Consider the following 19,798-nt stretch of genomic DNA (forward strand, 5'->3'; position numbering starts at 1 on the left):
ACAGAATCATACAGACAGCAACTAATAAAACTCAGCTGGTCTGCGCATACAAAATACAAGGCTAAAAAAGAACTATGTTTTAATAAGAAAGTAGATTTTAAGTTTGCAAGGAAATTCGCATCCCAAATGCGCCTCTGGCATTTGGGGAAGATGAGTTATCTGAGTCTACATCTATAAAATAAAATAAAAAGGGAAATTGAGTTAAATTAGTTTAGCAACACAGTTTAAATTATTTATTTCTAGTTGCAATGTAAAAAATAGTTGAATCTGTAGCTGTGCGCATGTTTAACTGTGATGGTCTTCAGTAAAGGCCTACCCTGTATCTGCATATAGTGCAAAGAGTCTAAAAACCCTTATAGCTACAATCCGCAAATCTCAATTATATGAAATGAATAGTCAATTGACACATTTAAAAAAAACACAGGACAAAACACTAATCCACATTTTGACAACATAAGAGGCTCCCTGTAAAGAAATCTAGGTTCGTTTGGAGATTTGTAAACATAGTGAAAGTGCAATACATTTGTCGACATCATAGAAATACCCTGTTTAACACGCACTTAAAAACAAGGTGTAGCGTTGCACCTTTTGCTCGCGCTGGTGGCGTAAACGTGTCCATTATTGTGCTAAAACTCTCTTTCGTTTCATTTATTTCCCTGATGGTTTTTTCGAGTTCATTAGATTCCAGATTAGAATGGTCCTATAACAAAAGCATACAATACGAGAGAATTCTTTCGGTCACATTGTGGAATGCTTAAATTAATAGACTTATATATTTTAGATATATTTAAAATGTTTTGTAAATGCCCCGATTAGGACTCCGGGCTTGGAGAAGCTCCTGGAGATGGAGAAGTTGAGTGATCGGATTGATCTTCGAGGTCTTTAGATGTGCCAGACGATGCAGGAGCGAGTCCCTCCTTCTCTCGCTTCTTCTGTTTCATTCGGCGGTTCTGGAACCATATTTTCACCTGCGTCTCGTTCAGGTCGAGCGTGGCAGCGATTTCCACTCTCCGCGCTCGCGTGAGATACTTGCTGAAGTGAAACTCTTTCTCGAGCTCTGTGAGTTGTTTTGTTGTGAAATTGGTCCGAATGGTGTTTTGCGGGCCCAGTCCGAACTCTGCCACTTTGGCTGTCGGAAAAAGTTGATAAAATGGTTAAATGGCCGTTCAAACAATTCAACAATGTTGAGCATTAAAATTACGTATAATGTATTAGTTCATGTTCCTAAACACACAGCAACAGCATATGAATGTGTTCGTTGTGATCGCTTTCTTAAGTTATTTAATACATACGATATGTTTTAAATTCGGGTGGCATGAAAGTGAATTGGACAGGTTGCTTTGTGCCGCACTCTTGCATAAATCCCATGTTCTTACTTCTTGCACATGCTATTCAATACTCCCCAAAGATGCCTGATGACCACTAAATTTGTACAGTAATTAAAAATGTTGGCCCCCAATACGTAAGGGTAGCCTATGGTTCCCTAAATCGTTACGAGGCAAACAAGGGAGGGACAAGAAAGACAAGCTTAAAAACACAACGGAGGTTAAAAAAAAAGAACCTTAAAAGCTAAATATAACAGTTTGCCAGTTGGGGTATTTCCCAGAGCACACGTAATGTCTGCCCGATGCATTAGCAGGAGGAGACGGGTTGAAACAAAGATAAAAGCTCACAGGCTAGTATTTTCACGAATCCCATTTTATCCTGTATCTACCATTTTAAAATGTTTTGGATTAAGAGCCTATTTTAGCCTATGAGAGTTGGTCAGAGTAATTTGGTCACAACAATAATTACAGTGCGTTACAATGACGCAAACGTCTTCCGTCATTCCTGCACAACATCTAGAACGATATTTTATTTTATTTACATGGCCAATTTAATCCACCTGTTTTAGGGGGGTTCCTTTTGACTTTCATCCAATCGAATGTCTTCCCAGGTGAGGACTGATCCTGGTCTGTGTCCCTCTCATGGGATGCCGTTAAATCGGCGTAGGTGCCTTGTGAGAAGCCTCTCTGGTGGTCCTGACCTTCGCAGCCATGAGGTTGATAACGTGCGGCTGGAACTGCTGCCTGTGCACCGCAGTATGCGCCAGCCATAGAGCCAAAGTGAGGGCCCACATTTGAGGTCGAAAAACCTGATGAGTGATAATACATTCCATCCTGCTCAGGGCTGACGAAATACTGGTGTTGAGCATAGTCCGGATTGGCACAGGCCTGGGTCCCATAACTCGTATTCCCCGTGCCACCGTAATTGAGGCCAATGCCACTTTGATGCGTTTGGTGCTGGTGATGCGCGTAGACCGCGCTCTGGTGCTGATGTTGTACTGCTGGCTGGTTGCTACCCCCTACGTAAAGTCGTCCATCAGCGTTATAACTGTCACTCGTGTGTCCGCTGTGGAAAGGGCCCGAGAACGCCTGGTCTAAGTGGTTATATCCAGCCTTGGGCGAGTAGGCGTTCGTCCCACGGTTACAAATTGTGTACTCCAAAAAAGAGTTCATTTTGGAATTGTCCAGGCGCAAATAATAGCGAAGGGTCAACCTGAGATTTAGTGAGAGCCTCCTGTCCTGCAAGCTTGCAACTGTATTTCATGCGAAACGGGGAAATGCTTACCTCCTGAGTATTTGCTCGTGCTTCCCTATAACACATCTTTACCTCAGCTGCTGTGTCACGTGAGACGTCACGGCGCCAATGGTGAGGGGACCTCCAGAAGTTTGTCAGCGCACTGCGACCATCCATCACGCGATTGACATTTGCATGACAAAGCCACTTCAATCAAACCAGCCCATCAATCTGATAACAGCTAGAATATGTCAAACCCTGCGTGAAAGGCTCTACGAAAGAGAGAAAACGAAATGAAGAAAAAGCGTTTCAGACATTGCGTTGAGATTTGGCCGTTTATCTTTTACGCAACTGTCGCATTTAGTATCTAGTTTCAATCTAATATGCGGTTTGGAGAAGAATGTTTTTTTCGTAGGCCTCCTGTAATGGGCGATGGTTAATGGGCTCGACTGTATTCTTTAATAACAGTGAGCACTCAGTGTTGCCTTTTAGGCATGACCCTGCGAAGAGTTCATTACGTGTGTTTAAAACGGAAATCTGTTTAATACTCGAATTGGAAGTGACGCCATGGTTCACAGATCGGTCCGGGTTGGCTTTGGACCCGTCTAATTGAATCACTGAACTGATCTGTTACCAAAACGAAATTATACAGACAGCAGGCCTTCTGTTGAGTCCAAGAAAAGAAGGCCAACAAGTCCCTTTCTCTCACTGCGAAAATTTGTGAGAATTTTTTACTCTCATTTGATGTCTGAAATATGCACTTTCCCACGTTAAAGCATTATTGACTGCTCTACAAATATAACTTTTTTTTACATTTTCGTTTTTACATTTACCATCTTTCATACTTGTATGACTGCAAAACAGACTTTTTAAACTTCACGAATCTTTCCACCTCAAGGTTATACATTAAACTAACGAGTTCGTCTGCACTGGTTTGACGGGCGTTGGTGGACAGCAAGAGAAGGGGAAAGCTAATAATTAATTAAGATGACAATGCTAAGCAAGTCTTCCTCTTCATAAGAAGCCCACGCTCAAAAAAGAGGGGCTGAAGAATTTACAACATATTTGCTCATTAGTACACGGTGGTACAAGAGACGGTAACAATATAACACCCACAGTAATTTGTTATCTGTCGACTCACGTGCCAAGTGATTGTCTGGTGGTGCAACTAAGATTTAAACCACTCTCAGCAGTTTTGTTACTACAGCTCAAGAGCCCTCAAGACGTATGTTTTGATATATCCATCAGTTGATGGAATGCATTCCGTTTAGCAGGCCAATATAAATGTATTTAATGCACAAGCAAGGCACACAAACCACGAACACTGCCTTTCAGAGCAGGTTCTTTTAATACATTTCCAACGAATGATTAACATCAGATTCACAGACTGTTGCCGTGTCCTTTGGAAGAAATTAAAGTTTGCTTGACCAGTTCCAATTTGGCGATTTTTTTATGCATGCTCCAGACCTTTTAAAATGTGCACTGCTTGGCTACATTTAACTCATTTAAAGAACATTGAAACATTTATAAACCTAAATAACTATTTTATATGATACAAACTATATTTTTAGTCCTGTATTTGCTTGGCCTATTACCTGTTTACGTAGTCAAATGTTTGATTTATATATGTGGCCTGGAAGTTTCTTCAAAGGAGTACGCGCGCAAAAAGAACCGCTGCGCACCCTCGCAACTTTCTGCATTCATGGAAACGAAAACAGCGTTGGGCTCAATTACTAATTTGTATGCTTATAAAAAAATAAGTGTTTAATTTGAATAATTTTCTACTTTTTTTCTTGAAATGTAGCAATGCGTTCGCTTTTGGTGTCTAATGATTAATGCTTCCGGAATTTAAAAATCATATGACTTGGTTTGAACAAGGAGATCAACAAATTGATTACTTAAATTGTTGGGTTACAGAATAGCTCAACTTTTTACAAAGGGCACCCTTCATTAACTTTAGTTAATACATCAGCTAACATCAATGAGTAATGTGTATTTATAGCATTTATTCATCGTTGTTAATGTCAGTTAATGCCAACACAACTGTTCATTTTATTTGTTCATGTTTGTTCGTTGTACAGGAACTAATGTTAAATCAGAGTTCATTTTGAAATTAATATGAATTAAAGGGACAGTTCACTAAAAAATGAAAATTCTGTCATCATTTACTCACCAGGGGCGATTTTAGGGTCAGAGCTTTAGGGGTGCTGAGCACCCAATGAGCCCCACTGCAAAGCCCCCCCCCCCCCCTCTTTTCACACAAAAACAAAAAATGTGTCTATTGAAAAAGAACTTAATCATTTTAACATTGATTCAACTAACTCCAAAATCCAGATTTTTTTTAACACCTTTTTTTGCAGAACAGAACTCATTGCATGGCAATCCGTTTAAAGTAAGAATGATAGAACGGAGCCGTTTTAACTAACTAAACCTAAAATACTGAATGAGTGGTCGCTTACACATACAAACAAGGTTTGAGACCTTTTCAGGACATCAGCTTAATTGTGAGAGTTCACACAGACAGCCCCCTGTAACAAACACAAAACCTTCTTCACACAGCTTTTCCTGACCCTTAACTCCATATTCCTCCTTCTGTATCAACAGTCATCAGATTGGTTAGATTAGATCTTTATTGTCATTGAACAATGTAACAGGTACTTGGACAACAAAATGTAATTCACCTTCTGTAAATTATTTACAAATGGCTATCTATATCTGGTCGCACGCCAGTCTGAACTTTCATAAACCAATATAAGTCATCAATAAATGAATAAAAATTATGAAAAGAAGGTAATGTCCAAAATATCCAGATAATTTACAGAGGTCTTGAAAATACTAAGAAAGTAAAGATATAAAAAAAGAAATAGAGGGAAATCTTTAAAGTAGGCCTACTTCCCCTGAATCCCCATATTTGCTCTACTTTGGGAGAGTTAATCTATGTAGCCGCACTTTGAGGCTGGCAAACCTGTCAATGACCCTTTGGGGTTCAATTATTTCAAGCAACTCCTTCTCAATAGACATCACAGCTAGGTGCTGGAGTCTGCTTTGGCCTGTGGTCCTCCTGAGCCGTAAGGAGCTGACGCAAGGCACTAAAAGACTTTCAGTGAAGGGAACACGAATCTGAACTGTACCAGACTCACTCTTGCGCTTCAGAAAGAATCACTTCCTCTGACACTCTGGTCCAAACGCCAGGGCGATCACGTTTCCATGACGACTGACCAGAAAAGACGCACGTAACGTGACGTCATGTTTACGTGACTCCAGACTGTTAAAATGAGTATCAAATGAACGATAAACTTTAACAACAGAGACACAGGTCCGCAGTTTAGTTGTTTTTGTTTCACGCGCTTGAAGAACATATAAACCGGCGCTACTTCTCTCCGTTTATGACCATGGACGAGTCACCCAGGTCCTGTGCTACTCCACAGCGGCGGCGACCCGCTGGACTAAAATAGTCCGAAAATAAACACTTGTTTTAGGTGTACCATGGTGATTCAGGATACTGACTCCAGTACTCAGCGATATGGTTTCGCAATTTGAACAACTCTATGTAAAAGGAAAGAAGTGTGAGACAGCTTTGGAGCAACTTAGTTGATTCACAACACTACATAACGTGTTCTCACTCCGCGTGTGTCTCGCGCTGAGCGGTGCAGGTACAGAGGAGGAAGAGGATGACACCATTGGCTAAGCGGGGATGTTTCATTTTCATCCTTAACACATACATTTTAATCCAAATACTACGGAGTATGTTTTGGAAATTATTTAACCTTCTAAAAGACGATTCTTTTTAGAATAACAACATTTCTTACTCCAAGTTTTAGGGATGCTGAGCTCCTTTTTAGGGGTGCTGAAGCACCCCTAAAAAAGGGGCTAGCTTCGCCCATGTTACTCACCCTCATGTATTTTCATACCTGTATAAATAACTTTGTTCTGCTGAACACTGAGATATTTTGAAGAATGTTAGCTATTTTCAGGAACATCATGGACAAATTAAATGACAGTCAGGATTGTTTGCCTAAATTCTTCAAAATATCTCATTATGTGTTCTACAGAACAAAAAAATACAATATGTTTTCTACTATGGTAGTGGATGAGTTCCCAGAACTGATTATTGCTAACATTATATCTTTGTTTGTGTTCAATCCGAGGGTGAGTAAATCAAGACAACATTTTTGACCTTTAAAATTATAAATGCACAAGTATATCCATTGTTGGATAACTAATGTTAGCGGAAAGAACCATTTTGTAAAGTTTTAATTTTTCCCTTTAATACCATCACCATATACAAACTTTATATACTCTGTACTCTGTACTAATTTAGAATGAATTTTATTGCTGTGTATTAAAGGTCCAGTCAGTAATTTCTAGCGACAAGGTTGCAAATTGCAACCAACCTTTCACTCCACCCCTCACGTTCGAAACACTACAACGGCTGACAGAAGAGGGCGAATTACATGCAAGGGTGTATGTAGATACAAATTACACTTTCTAAGTTTACAAAAACATAATGTTTCATTTTGTAAGCTCTTTATACACCCCTGAAGACTATTTATGTTATATTGCATTTCTATCAATAGATTATCCAAAAAATTACACACGGGACCTTTAAACCATCACATGTTGAAATGTTTTTTAATCGATAGATTCTTAGCTCTTGCTCTGTTTTGCTAGTCAAAACCCAAACTGCGGTTGAATTTAATGAGTTTTCCATCTACCATTGGTTATGCAAAGTATAAAGTCATTAACTTGCATAATGAATGGCCCTTGAAGCCATTCAAATGAAGTTTTCTTTCTTTATTTTCACCATGTGCTCAACATTTAGCCCCTGTCCACTGGACCACATATATTTTCCTAATTACCTTAACAGACAACATTCTTATTATGAATTTTCATCCTACAATTCATCGACTGTACAGTTCTTTCGAGTAGCTAATTTTCTCCATCCACCAGCATTCCTCACTGTAAACATTAAGTAGCTGATGTGTGGTTAGATGATTGACACACACGGGTTTATCAACAAGGTAAATTACACAGAGGTGGAGATTGAGGTCAGTCCATTTTACATGTAAATCCCTTGGGTATAGAGAGAATCGCTATACAAATTCAACGATTTCCTCATCCAAACTTCCTTTATGGTAGGTGATACTTGTCAAACAGACCTACTCAAAGTCAGTCACTCTCATTTTCATATGCTGATAAGAGGTTAAATGAACCATCTACTTGGTCTTTTAAATTATCCAAATCATTATATAACAAGCAAACTCAGGATGTGTAGATTCCCTGAACGGGATCATTGTCAATAGCGCAAACAAACAGGTGACGGAGCAGTTGGAAAAAAGCATCTGTTTGGCTCTCAGTGCGTATTTGCTTCTTTCTTCTTTCTAGCAATGGCAAGATCAGAGAAAAAAATTAAACCTTAAATGCGCACAAAAGAAAGTTTCTAAGTACCAATTGCATAAAATGTAATATAAGTGTTCTTTGACAGAAATAATCAAAGGAGATCACTATAAAGCCATCCTCCTGAATAAAGTGGGAACTATTATGGTTTTCATCTTTTGCAATTTTATATTTGGTAAGATGTTTGTGTGCGCTTGTTTCGGCCACCACATCATTTACTAAATCTAACATTTAGCAAATGTTTTGACGGATTTGTGTCTTTGGATATTCTTTTGCAAGAAAAAACTTTGTACAAAGATTAAATATTGTCCTTCACTAGAAAGATGAAATCTGAGCAGCATCTTAGCACCACCATATCAAAAACAGTGAGCCATGGGAGGTCATTGCAGAGCTTAGAATGGAGTTTATTGTTGGGTTGTTGTTGTATAAGCCACCACAGTATGTTGGATCAGAGTTTTTTGGTTGATCTCAAACGAAAGCCTCAGCCAAGTCAAATTATGCCAAGTCCTTTTGAACCTCTTGTTTTATTAACCTCAAGCAAGATTCAGTCTCTTTTTCTCTTTAATATAGTGATGCATTGCCAACAGTTCTCACCATTTTTTAAAAGGTCGGTTTGTGCTAATAATGTTATCATCGCTCTTCTTTCCAATTCACAAACAATTCCCAGTGGCCCTGCACTCAAACAGTCCACCCTAAAATTATCCCACTCCTGTCAAATTTCTTACACTGTACTCTTTAGTCAACGGTTTGCAAATCAGATGTAAACAGAATTGTCATTCCAGGTGGTTGAGTAACAAAGTGGAGGTTACCCACGCGTGACTAATCCTTAAGTACTTTTGATGGATATGGACAAACACATTTTCATAAATCAAAACCAGCCAACATCCTTAGTATACGCACATCGTTTAGTTTTTCCATTGTTTAAACTTTTTATGCCGTTTACCAGGGTCACAGAATATGAAATTGTTTTGCTGCTAATGTAAAAGTTAATACTTCAGAGTAGCATTTAACACAACATATTCTGTTCTGTGCTCTTTGCCAGTTCACCAGTTTTAATGAGTTTTTACATAATTCAAAGTTTAAAAAAGTTTGATTTGCTTTTCAAAGATAATTGTATTATTATGTAATTGCTAAATTTTGTATTATGCATATATTACAGTTACATACTGCAAACATTATGGTAACATGGATTTATAGATATAGATATTTATATATTGAGAGTCTTTTTACAGTAGCTAATACACAAGTTTGCCTGTTAAAATGATTAATAAATCATACAAGATGGACTTAAATAACAGGCAGATCTTGTCCCTGATACTGATTTGTCAATAGCCGTGGCTACTGTTTGTTTAATTGTCTAGCATCCATAGCTAGTTGTTATTGTACTGTTGTAAGGGACAACATCTAACAGAAGGATGTCATTTGATTTTCTATTAGTATTTGAAATATATACAGCATACATTAAATGAAAGCAATAAGGCACTCAAGGCAGTGCTGTATTGTACTGCAGTATCGTCATGACTGAAAGAGGTTGCAACTCAGGCGGCAAAATATGATAACTGAAAATAGCACTTTGCTACCCTTCCCAAGCTTTCAGGAGGTCACATGATATTCTGTATGTTGTTCATTACCTCTTTACCGTATATGTGGGCTGTCTGAGCGGAAAGCCATGGAATATGATAGGCTCTCTAAGGTGATATTCCATCTCCCTCTATTTAGAAGAGACTTGCAATTGCATTAATGCTGTGCACTTTTCGATCCCATCAAAAATTGAAGAAAATAAAAGTTCAATTTTCTAATTAGGTTGTTTTGAGTCACAAAGGTTTTGAGTCTAAAATCATTTTATCCAGTACTTTATCTAGCAATGGTTTTATTTGTTGGTTATAAATACCTGGAAAATATTGATTTGCTTTTAAGGTGGAATTTCTTTTTGTAGTAGCTCTAGGATAACAGGAGAACACAATAAAAGTACACAAAGACAACAGTCTGTTACATTATAAAGGTACATTTAAAGCAAATAGCTCAGATGTATTCTCAGGACAATTGTGTTTTTAAAACTATGGGGTCAAGACAGGTTGTAACATTTACACGGCACATTTTACACAGATTTTATATAACATACACTTTTATATACATAATATACACTTTTATTTATCAGCAAATAAGAAAATAAATAACATAGGACTATACATAACTATATTCACTGTAAAGACTTTTTTTCAGTTTTACATATGAAGTTTGCACTTGCAAATGTGGCATGGGTACATTTTTTGTTAGGCTGACTTGAAGTTGTCATCTTGTCTACTATAGCAAAAGAACAGAACATGATAGCTCTGAGGTATTGTATGAGCACATTTCTTTGTTGGCAGGGTTAAAGGTAAAGATTTGTTGCTATTTTACACTGTACAAGTGTTAGTCAATGCCCCCTCACCATTTGAGCTGATATGGACAGATGTGAAAGGTCCAAGTCATTGTACAAGAGCCAATATACTGTCAGCTCTTTCTAAACATTACAGCTGTTAATGGGGGATTTCCTTTCCATAGTCTCCAGCAAAGTCATATAGTATGCTGCTTTCCGAAAACCTTTGGACTTTCCAGATTGTCTGCTTTTAAATACTATAAAAACATTACTCTACCCGTAATCTGATCAATAACATTATATTTTCCTTTTTTAGTGGTGGTGTAAAAGTGTGTCTTGAATGTATGTAGCTATAGTTTGACATTTTTAAAATAATGCCAGTTAGACAAATAATTGTACAGTTTTTAGTCTAGTGAAATTACAAAAATGTATCGGTAATATATGAATATAGCATTTGTTTCAGATTTAAGAAATGCAGTTCAAAGTTAATCCAAAGAACCAGAAAGCTTGTAAAAAAGGCTGTATAAATCATTCAACCTTTTATGTAGATGACGCTGTTTCTTTTTCAACTGCATTTGGGTTTTATTCGTGCAAATAAAAATGGTTATATAAAATTCAGACAATTATAATGGAGGATAACGCTTTAAAGCATTGTCTATGACCAATAATTGATTAAATTAAAACATGTATATGTGGTAAATATGCTGCAGTTACATACCATATAATAGCAACTATTTGAATGTGCATAAACCGTCAGTCATATGTGGCAGGATATTATTATAATGGCAGCAATGTTAGAGATAGCAATAAACCAAATTAATTGTCTAGGTACATGTATGCTATGTGGGTTGACAGTATGAACATAATCGATAAGAACAAAAATCACGCTACTTGTTAATGATTACATTTGTTTTTCTACCTTTAGCTTGTGTTTTTCTGCCAACATGTTTTCATTTGAACTTCTTAGTCCATCAGTCCATTGCAGTTGCATTACAACATCTCTGTATTGCTGCTGTCCTTTCTGAAACCTCATATATCCATATTTCATGATTAATTGGCATAAATCATTATTATTAGTCTATCCTTTATGTTTGTCAATGGACAAATATCTAGCCAATAAAAAGTATAAGTGATTGTGAACTTTGACAACAAAGTATTTGTTCATTTATTACAGTGTTTGTCCTGAAAACCGAATATTGACATACAGGGTTCAGACGGACAGTGACAATATGCAGCTGATTCTTTTTCTTATTTTTCATTAAAAGGGCTAACATACTGCATACTAGTTTTGCAGCTTAAGTTTAGATATGCTATTGTGACACTATCAGAGGTCACTGAGAGGTTATAAATGGATAACGGGTTAAGTTATTCTACAAATTTTACTGAGAGGTTCAGATAGCAGCCAGGTTGGGATTTTCTATACAGCATAAGTGATACATCTGAGAGGAATAGTTATTTTACTAGAACAGTTTTCCCAAAAAATAAAATGTTGTGTTTTTCATTTTCATTTAGGCATGTAGCATAAAAAGTGTATTGATGCTATTCCCACTCTTCATTCATCTGTGAAACACAAAAGTATACATTTTGAAGGCCAGAAAACATCAGCCTTTTACAGACCACTTTTTGAAAACTTTAAGGGTGCTTTTGTGTCTTTTCAAAGATTGAAAGCCTTAGCCCATGTTCGTTATAAAATTTCAAAATGTTTGAAGTATTGTGCGTTTGGGTTAGTGACGTGAGTGAGTGAACGCCAGAATTTTCGTTTTGGGTTGAGCCACTCTTTTAACATCATTGGTGCTCATTCAAATTGTATATTTCCATTCTGGTCCATTTTCATTCTGGGATGCTTCATTTGGTAAGCTCATGACCTTATTTGTACAGTAGCTGGATATTAATCAGCATTTGGTGAACAAAGTTTGCTAAACAAACAAATGCAAGAATTATTGCACAGACGGTTCTTTGCAAAGCTCATAAATCTAATATATTGTGTTTATACTGACAACCCTACATTCTGAAATAAGCCAAGATAATGTTTTGTCATTACCATTGTTATTGTTGTTGTTCAATGACAAAGAACTTTGGATTTCTAACCACTTCAGTGATTAAACAGAGCTTTCATGGTGGTTTGACTGAAATAGGGCAGTAGACTTTTTCACTTTAATGTTGGCCAGTCTCACCATTGCTTCAGGCATTACCCAGGATGCTCCACTGTAAACATTGGCCCATTTTCTCATGTGAGTGAATCCCTGCACCATCAACCCTCCTTATTTTAGACTGTACTGGCCCAAGGAGGAAGCCATGCCAATGCTGTTGCTCTGTGCATGGTCTGCAGAAAAGCATAAACAGCTCCCTAATTATAGTGGCGGAAAACAGCGAAAGGGCCATGCTGATAAACGTGTAAGAGCTGGCGGACCACCAAGCAAAGCTTAAAAACAGAGATAAAACGCGACCCGGCAACCACACCTCATATTATCAGGCTAATGGAAAAAAATCACCACCGGCGGATTTTTTAAATATTTAACAACTTGTGTGGCCTCGGGGCAGAGTAGAAGTTGTTTGCCGTGTGTAGAGATATGAGGATATGCAAAGTGTCTGTCTCACCTGTCTCACATGAATTAAAAGTACGGCAGATGGATGGAATGTGAGAGTGAACAAGCATTGTGCGTGTTGGAACCAGTAATTTAACAAATCCCAAACCAGAACCTAAACGAGAAATAACCAAATTCTGGAAATTATAGTTGATTACTTGAAATGGACACTGAAATATTGGAATTAATACCAATCACCAGATGGCCAAAATCAGGCTCTTTTTTTACAGATCCGCATAAGCATTTGTTTATTTGACTTCTTCATCCATCCATCCATCCATCGGTGCATGAATTTCTCCAGCTCTTTCTCACACCTGACAGCAATTTTAAGTATGTGCTTCAGATTGGATAGCATTCAATTGTTCCTATTTTCTCATGTTCAACAGATTCATATCTGTCAGGTCTGATGTTTTTCCTCATAGTACTGAGCTGATGAATGCCTGCTGAGGTGTGTATTGACTGATTGTTCGACTTTTTTTACATAAAGAGTTAAACTTTCAGCTGACATTTTAGCATTTGCTCCTGCTTGGGTGAAATACCAGATCCACCTCACCAGTAATATGATCAGAGCCATATCACCCCACCCCCACACGCACCTCAGAAGCTGTATTAGTTTGATACCTCGATTTATACCTTTCATGATTCTGTATTTTTCATGCAAAAATACATGTACCCATACCCTACCCCCAGCAAGATCTATCGAAGTCTGTTGAAATTATCACATCTATAAAGTAAGACAAGATTTTTTCAAACAAAGTTAATCCTTTCAATAATGTCTCCAAGTCTCACATGATTGGGATTTGGAATAAGGAATAATAGAATAGCATAAATCGGACTTGGTCGTCTTTGTGCAGTTTGAAGTGTCTTGATGTCTTCGAAATTAACTGAATATAAAATAAAAATAGTAACAAGAATTATTATTATGACAATAATAATATAAATAATAATATAGGCCACTATGAATGTTTTGATATAGTGTAACGACGTAGCCTCCAAGTATGTGCTATTGTTAAGTGCATCTTCTCATGCATAGGGGCTTATGATAGATTCAGCTGTTACATAATGTGTCCAATAATGATTATTATAAAAAAGTAATATAAAGGAATCCTTATTCCTAACTGACACGACACTGCATTTGGATTAATGTTCATTTCTATTTTCTAAATATAGCCTAGCATTTGAAGCTCGGAACACCCCGGTCTCAGCTGCAGCCCAAACTATCCATAATGGCTGCCGCTTTATTGTTCATATCCTGCATTGTGTTTCGAGCGCCATTTTGCATCAGGATGAGTGCAGTCATGGGAGCCTACAGCCCAGTTTGACCCTCCTGCAGCTCCTCTCGGTTCATTTTATCTCTTTAAACAGTCAATTGAAATAAATAAATGATAGGGCACAGCATTACACAGCATTATGCCAATGCCAATTTTGCATAGGCTAAATGCCTTTTTTATATTTTTTGAATTCCTGGTAATTAATGTTCCCGATGCATATTGTTTCAAAAGGTTGGTCGAGATGTTGTTATTGTTCTGAAGGTAGATTTACCCTGTACATTTAATATGAATTAATCATTTTTCCGCATTTCATGACATTCGAATATTGATAACATTGATATTTACTGTTTAAAAGCTACATAATCTGGGTTAGCAATTGACTTGTAATAATCAAATAATTGAAATTAAACATTAACGCTATCATTAATATTGTCAAAATACCGTGCAGGATTTCATCAACGAAATAACTACACTATAATTATAATAATAAATTTTGTGCACAGTACTATTTAGTACATATTTTTTCAATTCATTCAATACAGTCTGACTTAGATTTTCATCAATGTATAACAATAATAGCAACAAAAATGAAGGTACCTTGCTTTATAGTCAAATATTAAAAAATCTCAAAGCTTTGAGAATCAATCACACTCGCTTCAGCATATTATGTTTTAGTGTTTTTATTATTTCAACTATGAAAATAACGTACAATAAATAAATTTGAAATTTACTATTAAAGAATCTCAATAAATAAACTAGTTCTAAAATTATTCAACGGAGACAACGCCCGTCTTGGAATAATTCCTAAAAGCAGTTCAACTACCCTTATGTCTGACACAATTCCTGAGATTCCAATGATTGGGTTTCACTGAAAAAGTCCGCAGCCATTCGTCTTTAATCGACATAAACTAAAATCCGAGAATCAAAAGGCAATAAAATACCTGAAACTTCGACAGGGGCCATCCCGACCTGTATTCAAACGATTACACATCACCGTGTTTTCAAAGTAATGCACAATTTGTCTCCGTTTAGGCTTTGAGTCGCATCTTTTTGTTAAAAACAAATCGATGTGTTTCTTTTTTCTGTCTTATATTGGGAATGTTGTTGTAGAAAAGCATTCATGACACAGATAAGATGGAAATTGTTCTTGTATGCTTTTTGATATCATTACTTTTGTTCAGAACTGCAAATGTTGCAAATCTATAGTACAAAGGGTGCTTGTAAACAAGTCAAAATCTTCCTCGGAGAAGTCAACAGGACTGTCAAGTGAACTCTGCAAACTCGGCGATAAAGCGTCCGAAATCTGTAGGCAGGAGTCCGTCGAAAAGAAATTCAAATCTGGTAGAGAGGTGGCATCCTGCGTCTCTGTGAACGAATGCTCCGGCCCAGCTGCGCGGCCCTCGCCCATTGTGGTGGGGTTATCTGCAGTAGGCGTTGGGTATTGGGGGGAGTGAACCGCTGTGTCAGGAGCAGATGCGGGCTCCGTCTCGCTCTCTTCAGGCGTAGGCTGGCTTTTGTCCGCACCGTTCGTGTAGGAGGAATTTGTCTCGCTCTCAGAAGGTGCAGCCGAACCAGAACCAGATACATCCAGAGACTGGCTCGAGTAAGGCGAAGTAGCGTCGTTTCCGTCCAGGGAGTCGAAGCCGCTCTGTTCGCCTTCTTGCCCATCCCGGTGGTGCGTAGTTTGCCGTTTGTGCTTCATACGTCGGTTTTGAAACCAAACTTTGACCTGACGCTCTGTTAGATCCAAAAGTGCTGCTATTTCAACGCGTCGGGGCCGACAGAGGTATTTGTTAAAGTGGAACTCCTTTTCCAGTTCAAGTAGCTGCGTGTTTGTGTATGCGGTCCTCAGCCTCCGTGAACCGCTACTGTTATCCAGTCCACCTTGAACCTCTGCAATAAAAAAAAACAGAAATAAGTCCCATATAATAGGCAAAGTCATCGAACTTCGTGTAAAAACTTGTCTAGATGTCTATAAAATCCCATTGTATAACAGCCATATGGTTTGGATCTGTCATACAGCAATGACTGCAATGGTTAGGCATGTCTTGTGGCAATAGACCAGCATGCGTTATTTCAGCAAGCCTAATATTTTTTTCTTCCACAGTTTTCACAGTATACTATGAAATTCAAAATGGCTCCCTCAAGCCATGAGACATGGTTATGAATACATATCGAGTCTGGGTCTGACATGAATTGCGATTAAATCGTTATTACAGATCAAAATCTTAAGGACGGGAACTTATTCTCTCAGAATGTACACTGTTTTGTATACATGCCAAGAATTGGGGGAGGGGTGCATGTTATCTTTTAAGACACTGTAGTAACGTTATTTAAACAACACAAAGTTTTATGCGCCAAAATCTTGCATGCATAATGGTGCATGAAATGCAAGAATCGAATACAATTACACAATTATTTCAAAATAGACAAAGCTGGAGAAGTGAAATAGCAGTCATGCAAAGCAAGCTCGCTTTAAATCATTCACACATAGGACAAAGAACATAAACGCGACAGTGTAAAATTCTTCATTTGGAATAAAATATCAAACCTAAGATAATATCAGAATTGTACTATTCATAAAACAGTCAAATAAATTAAACCGGTATTTAGGTTTTCAGCATCACTGACCTCTATTTAAGACACGAGCCGTTTAGTGAAAAATGACCAAAATGGAAAAAAACCCGAACAGACTGCTTTTTAAAACATACCTGTCGGCGACTCGAGTCCCGCGGTTGTGTAGCCGGAGGATGCCTGACAGGGCGAGGCTGTCGCTGTTGAGGCTCCGGGCTTGGGGCACTTCTTCGCGGATTTCTTTTCCTTCATCCATGGAAATTCATGGGCCAGGGGGGCGCCACCCGACAACGGGGCCGGGCCTTGCTGGTGCTGCGTCGGCGGTGCCGTTTGTGTCCGGAGCTGGAGGCCATTAGAGGCAGTTCGCTTTTGGCTCCTCGGTCGCGCCTGGTTGCCTGTGCAGGGACTCAGACTAGGGATGGTGTGCTCGAAAGGAGGTGGAATTGCTGTCGAGTCCTTGATTGATGAAGTTTGAAATGACTCCAGGACAGCGGGGAAAGACGTCAGGCACTCTGCAAGGGAAGGCTGGCTGTTGATGAACCCAATCTCCCTCTCAAATTCAAAATTCATCGCTTCGCCTGGGCAAGAAGGGCGTCCAGCGACACCAACGTACGCAAAAAATAACATCCAAAAAGCTAGGGTTTTTTGCGCCTCTGCTATGACTGCATTTGCGGGCTTTAATAATTGTGTATATTGGTGATATTACTAGCGTATGGGGACCAGGGTCTACTAAACTGAAGACTATGGGCGAAATTGCAGCCAATTCCTGGTCACGTGACTCATCTCAGCCAATCGAAATTCGGGGCCTGATGGCAAAAGAAAGCAATATTTGTCTGAATTGATAAAAAATACAACAGGATATTACAATTCAGACCGCATAGCGAATAAAAAAAGCTCCCGGTTGCCATGTGCTCGGACACAAGTGTTTGTCTGGGAAAGTAAAGTGAGGGTCTCTGATGACTGTCAGTAACCATCCAAATGCAGAACTGCGGGTGATGTAATCCACAGGCCCTGCCTGATAAGCACATCCACAATATGGCTTCTTGCGTATTTATAATCAATGGTCATTAATCTTAAAACTTGTGACAAGAGTAACAGACAAGATATGCAGCTATAGAAATATTTTTTTACATCAAGCACATAAATAAGGATGTACAAGAGGGATGTTGAGATTATCTTCCACACTTGTCGAATAGGAGATTCCCAAATAGCCTATTATCTTTTTTTTGTTTTGTAGAAGCGTTACCTTTTTTATTAGTTTTTACCAGTCTCTGAACAATTCCTGAAACCACGGGATCTTAACGCGGATTGTGTTTGAGGTAAAATGCTTATGTTTGGACCAATCTTTTCGTTATTTTCAGGCTTGAAATCAAGATGAAGGTGAGACGCATACGAGGCAAATTAGAACTTTCCGTGGTGTGTTTGTTCCTGTGTGCGAAGAGATTTAGTCTGTTGACAGTGCGAACAACCAAAAGTTCATCTTGAGGTCGCGTTTACGAATGAATATTCTCGCCAAGTTGCGTTTGTGTTAATACATTATTATTGCAGTTTGGTCAAAGAAAAAAATGTTAGTTTATAAAATACCTCAGAAAATTGGTTGCGTCAAAGTTGAAAACGAATGGGAAAACGGGGTAGATATTTTTAGAGCACGAGTAGAGAGGCAGCAAGGGTGATCAATCTTTTCGCCGGCAAAGCGCTTGACAGCAGCCACCCTCAAGAATTCGCCTTTTTCCTTCAAGATCACAACAAAGAAACCCCCCATTATTCCCTGGTAGATTTGTGGATTTTTTACAACAAGAATGAAGTCATTTTTGCAATGGATACATTCTTTTGGAGCGTCGCATTAATAGGATTATAGAAGATAGATGTTAATACTAATTTCTGCTGCGTCGTTCTGTAACAAACTCCAGAACGTTAGTTTGGATTTGTAACACGGGCGTCGTTTCTTCTGTTCCCTAAAAGAAGAGTGGAAACGTATATAATTGTGTGTGGGTGTATGGGTATTATAAGGCAAATACAAGGCAAGCTGTAGGCCGTGGGCACTTCGGAAAGAGGTCAGTCTAACAGGCCTTGCTACTCTGCAGAACGGAGCCGGCTGCAAGGGATTAGGACGCAATGATCCCGTTTTTATTTATCGTACTTGTATTTTGGATCCTACTGGCATAACAATTCTGAGTTTATTTTATTTTTCCAACTGGATTATTCTCTCTGGAAAAATAAGGAAAATTGTTTTTGGACTAAATGGTAATTTCTGTTCAAACGTCTAACAAAGGGATTTGTATTATTCGAGGAAAGCCGTTCTTATTTTCTTATTTTATCCGACGTAGAATCTACCAATATTATTATTATCTGTCTATCTACATATGAATGAAATCTTTTACAACATTTGACTATGAAATCTTATTTTTGTACATTGCCTCCGGATGTGATTAAATGTGATTGTGTATTTTAATGCAAAGCAATTTGGTGAGTTATTTGTAATTTGACAACAGATGTATTTATATCTTTTCACGGGTTATTTAGAAAAAATATTTCAGTATATATTGTTGCACAAAGAAAACGACCGTGATTACGACCCGCATATGTAAATGATGTTCAAGTGAACCAGAATCTGCTTAACTCAAATATATAATAATGTAATTATTTAGAATTCATATTCTAACAAATTTGACTGTTCCTACGTTGTTTTTAGTGTTTCATGTTGTTTCATTTCTAATTATTCGTTAAGATTTGTAATGCTAATAAGGCTACTGTTAAATGCACGATCACGCAAAGGAAAAACTGCTTAAACAATAATTAGTTATGATCCAACAAACCACAAATATGTATACCTCGTTTGCTACATGTACCTTACTGCTTAAGGCTTGTAATTATTTGTAATCATCCGCTTTAATTCCATAACCAGCAATGACGCAATTCTATTGGATTCACTTCACGTGACCATTGCAAGCACTGCCTCCAGGACTCTTTCACAGAACTCGAGGCGTACCCCGCCCCCACCCCTACTAGCATATGTGCAAGTCTTCTTGATAAACTCATGAAGTTCTAGAGTG

The 19,798-nt window shown here is 38.1% G+C and overlaps 2 protein-coding genes across 2 annotated transcripts; both read right to left on the reverse strand.

The window, feature by feature from the left end:
- Positions 1 to 812: 812 nt before the first annotated feature.
- On the reverse strand, positions 813 to 2,504 carry hoxb1a (homeobox B1a; the record flags this gene model as incomplete). The annotated part of the gene is made up of 2 exons (XM_079456326.1): positions 1,886 to 2,504; positions 813 to 1,129 (listed from the first exon to the last, which is right to left on the reverse strand). The coding sequence occupies exons 1-2, from the start codon at positions 2,496 to 2,498 to the stop codon at positions 813 to 815; spliced, it is 930 nt and encodes a 309-aa protein (XP_079312452.1). The 5' UTR covers positions 2,499 to 2,504.
- Positions 2,505 to 14,860: 12,356 nt separating this feature from the next.
- On the reverse strand, positions 14,861 to 17,330 carry hoxb2a (homeobox B2a). The gene is made up of 2 exons (XM_079456253.1): positions 16,883 to 17,330; positions 14,861 to 16,064 (listed from the first exon to the last, which is right to left on the reverse strand). Exons 1-2 carry the CDS (start codon positions 17,313 to 17,315, stop codon positions 15,349 to 15,351), a joined length of 1,149 nt encoding a protein of 382 aa, XP_079312379.1. The 5' UTR covers positions 17,316 to 17,330; the 3' UTR covers positions 14,861 to 15,348.
- Positions 17,331 to 19,798: the final 2,468 nt, after the last annotated feature.

The sequence above is a fragment of the Barbatula barbatula genome (assembly GCF_947034865.1).
Source record: "Barbatula barbatula genome assembly, chromosome: 5".
Classification (NCBI taxonomy): Eukaryota; Metazoa; Chordata; class Actinopteri; order Cypriniformes; family Nemacheilidae; genus Barbatula; species Barbatula barbatula.

Excerpts from the sequence above, each read along its gene's own strand:
- hoxb2a (XM_079456253.1), bottom strand. The coding sequence starts at position 17,315 with ATGAATTTTGAATTTGAGAGGGAGATTGGGTTCATCAACAGCCAGCCT. Across the intron at positions 16,065-16,882 it reads GGGACTCGAGTCGCCGACAG|AGGTTCAAGGTGGACTGGAT; the intron begins GTATGTTTTAAA and ends TTTTTATTGCAG.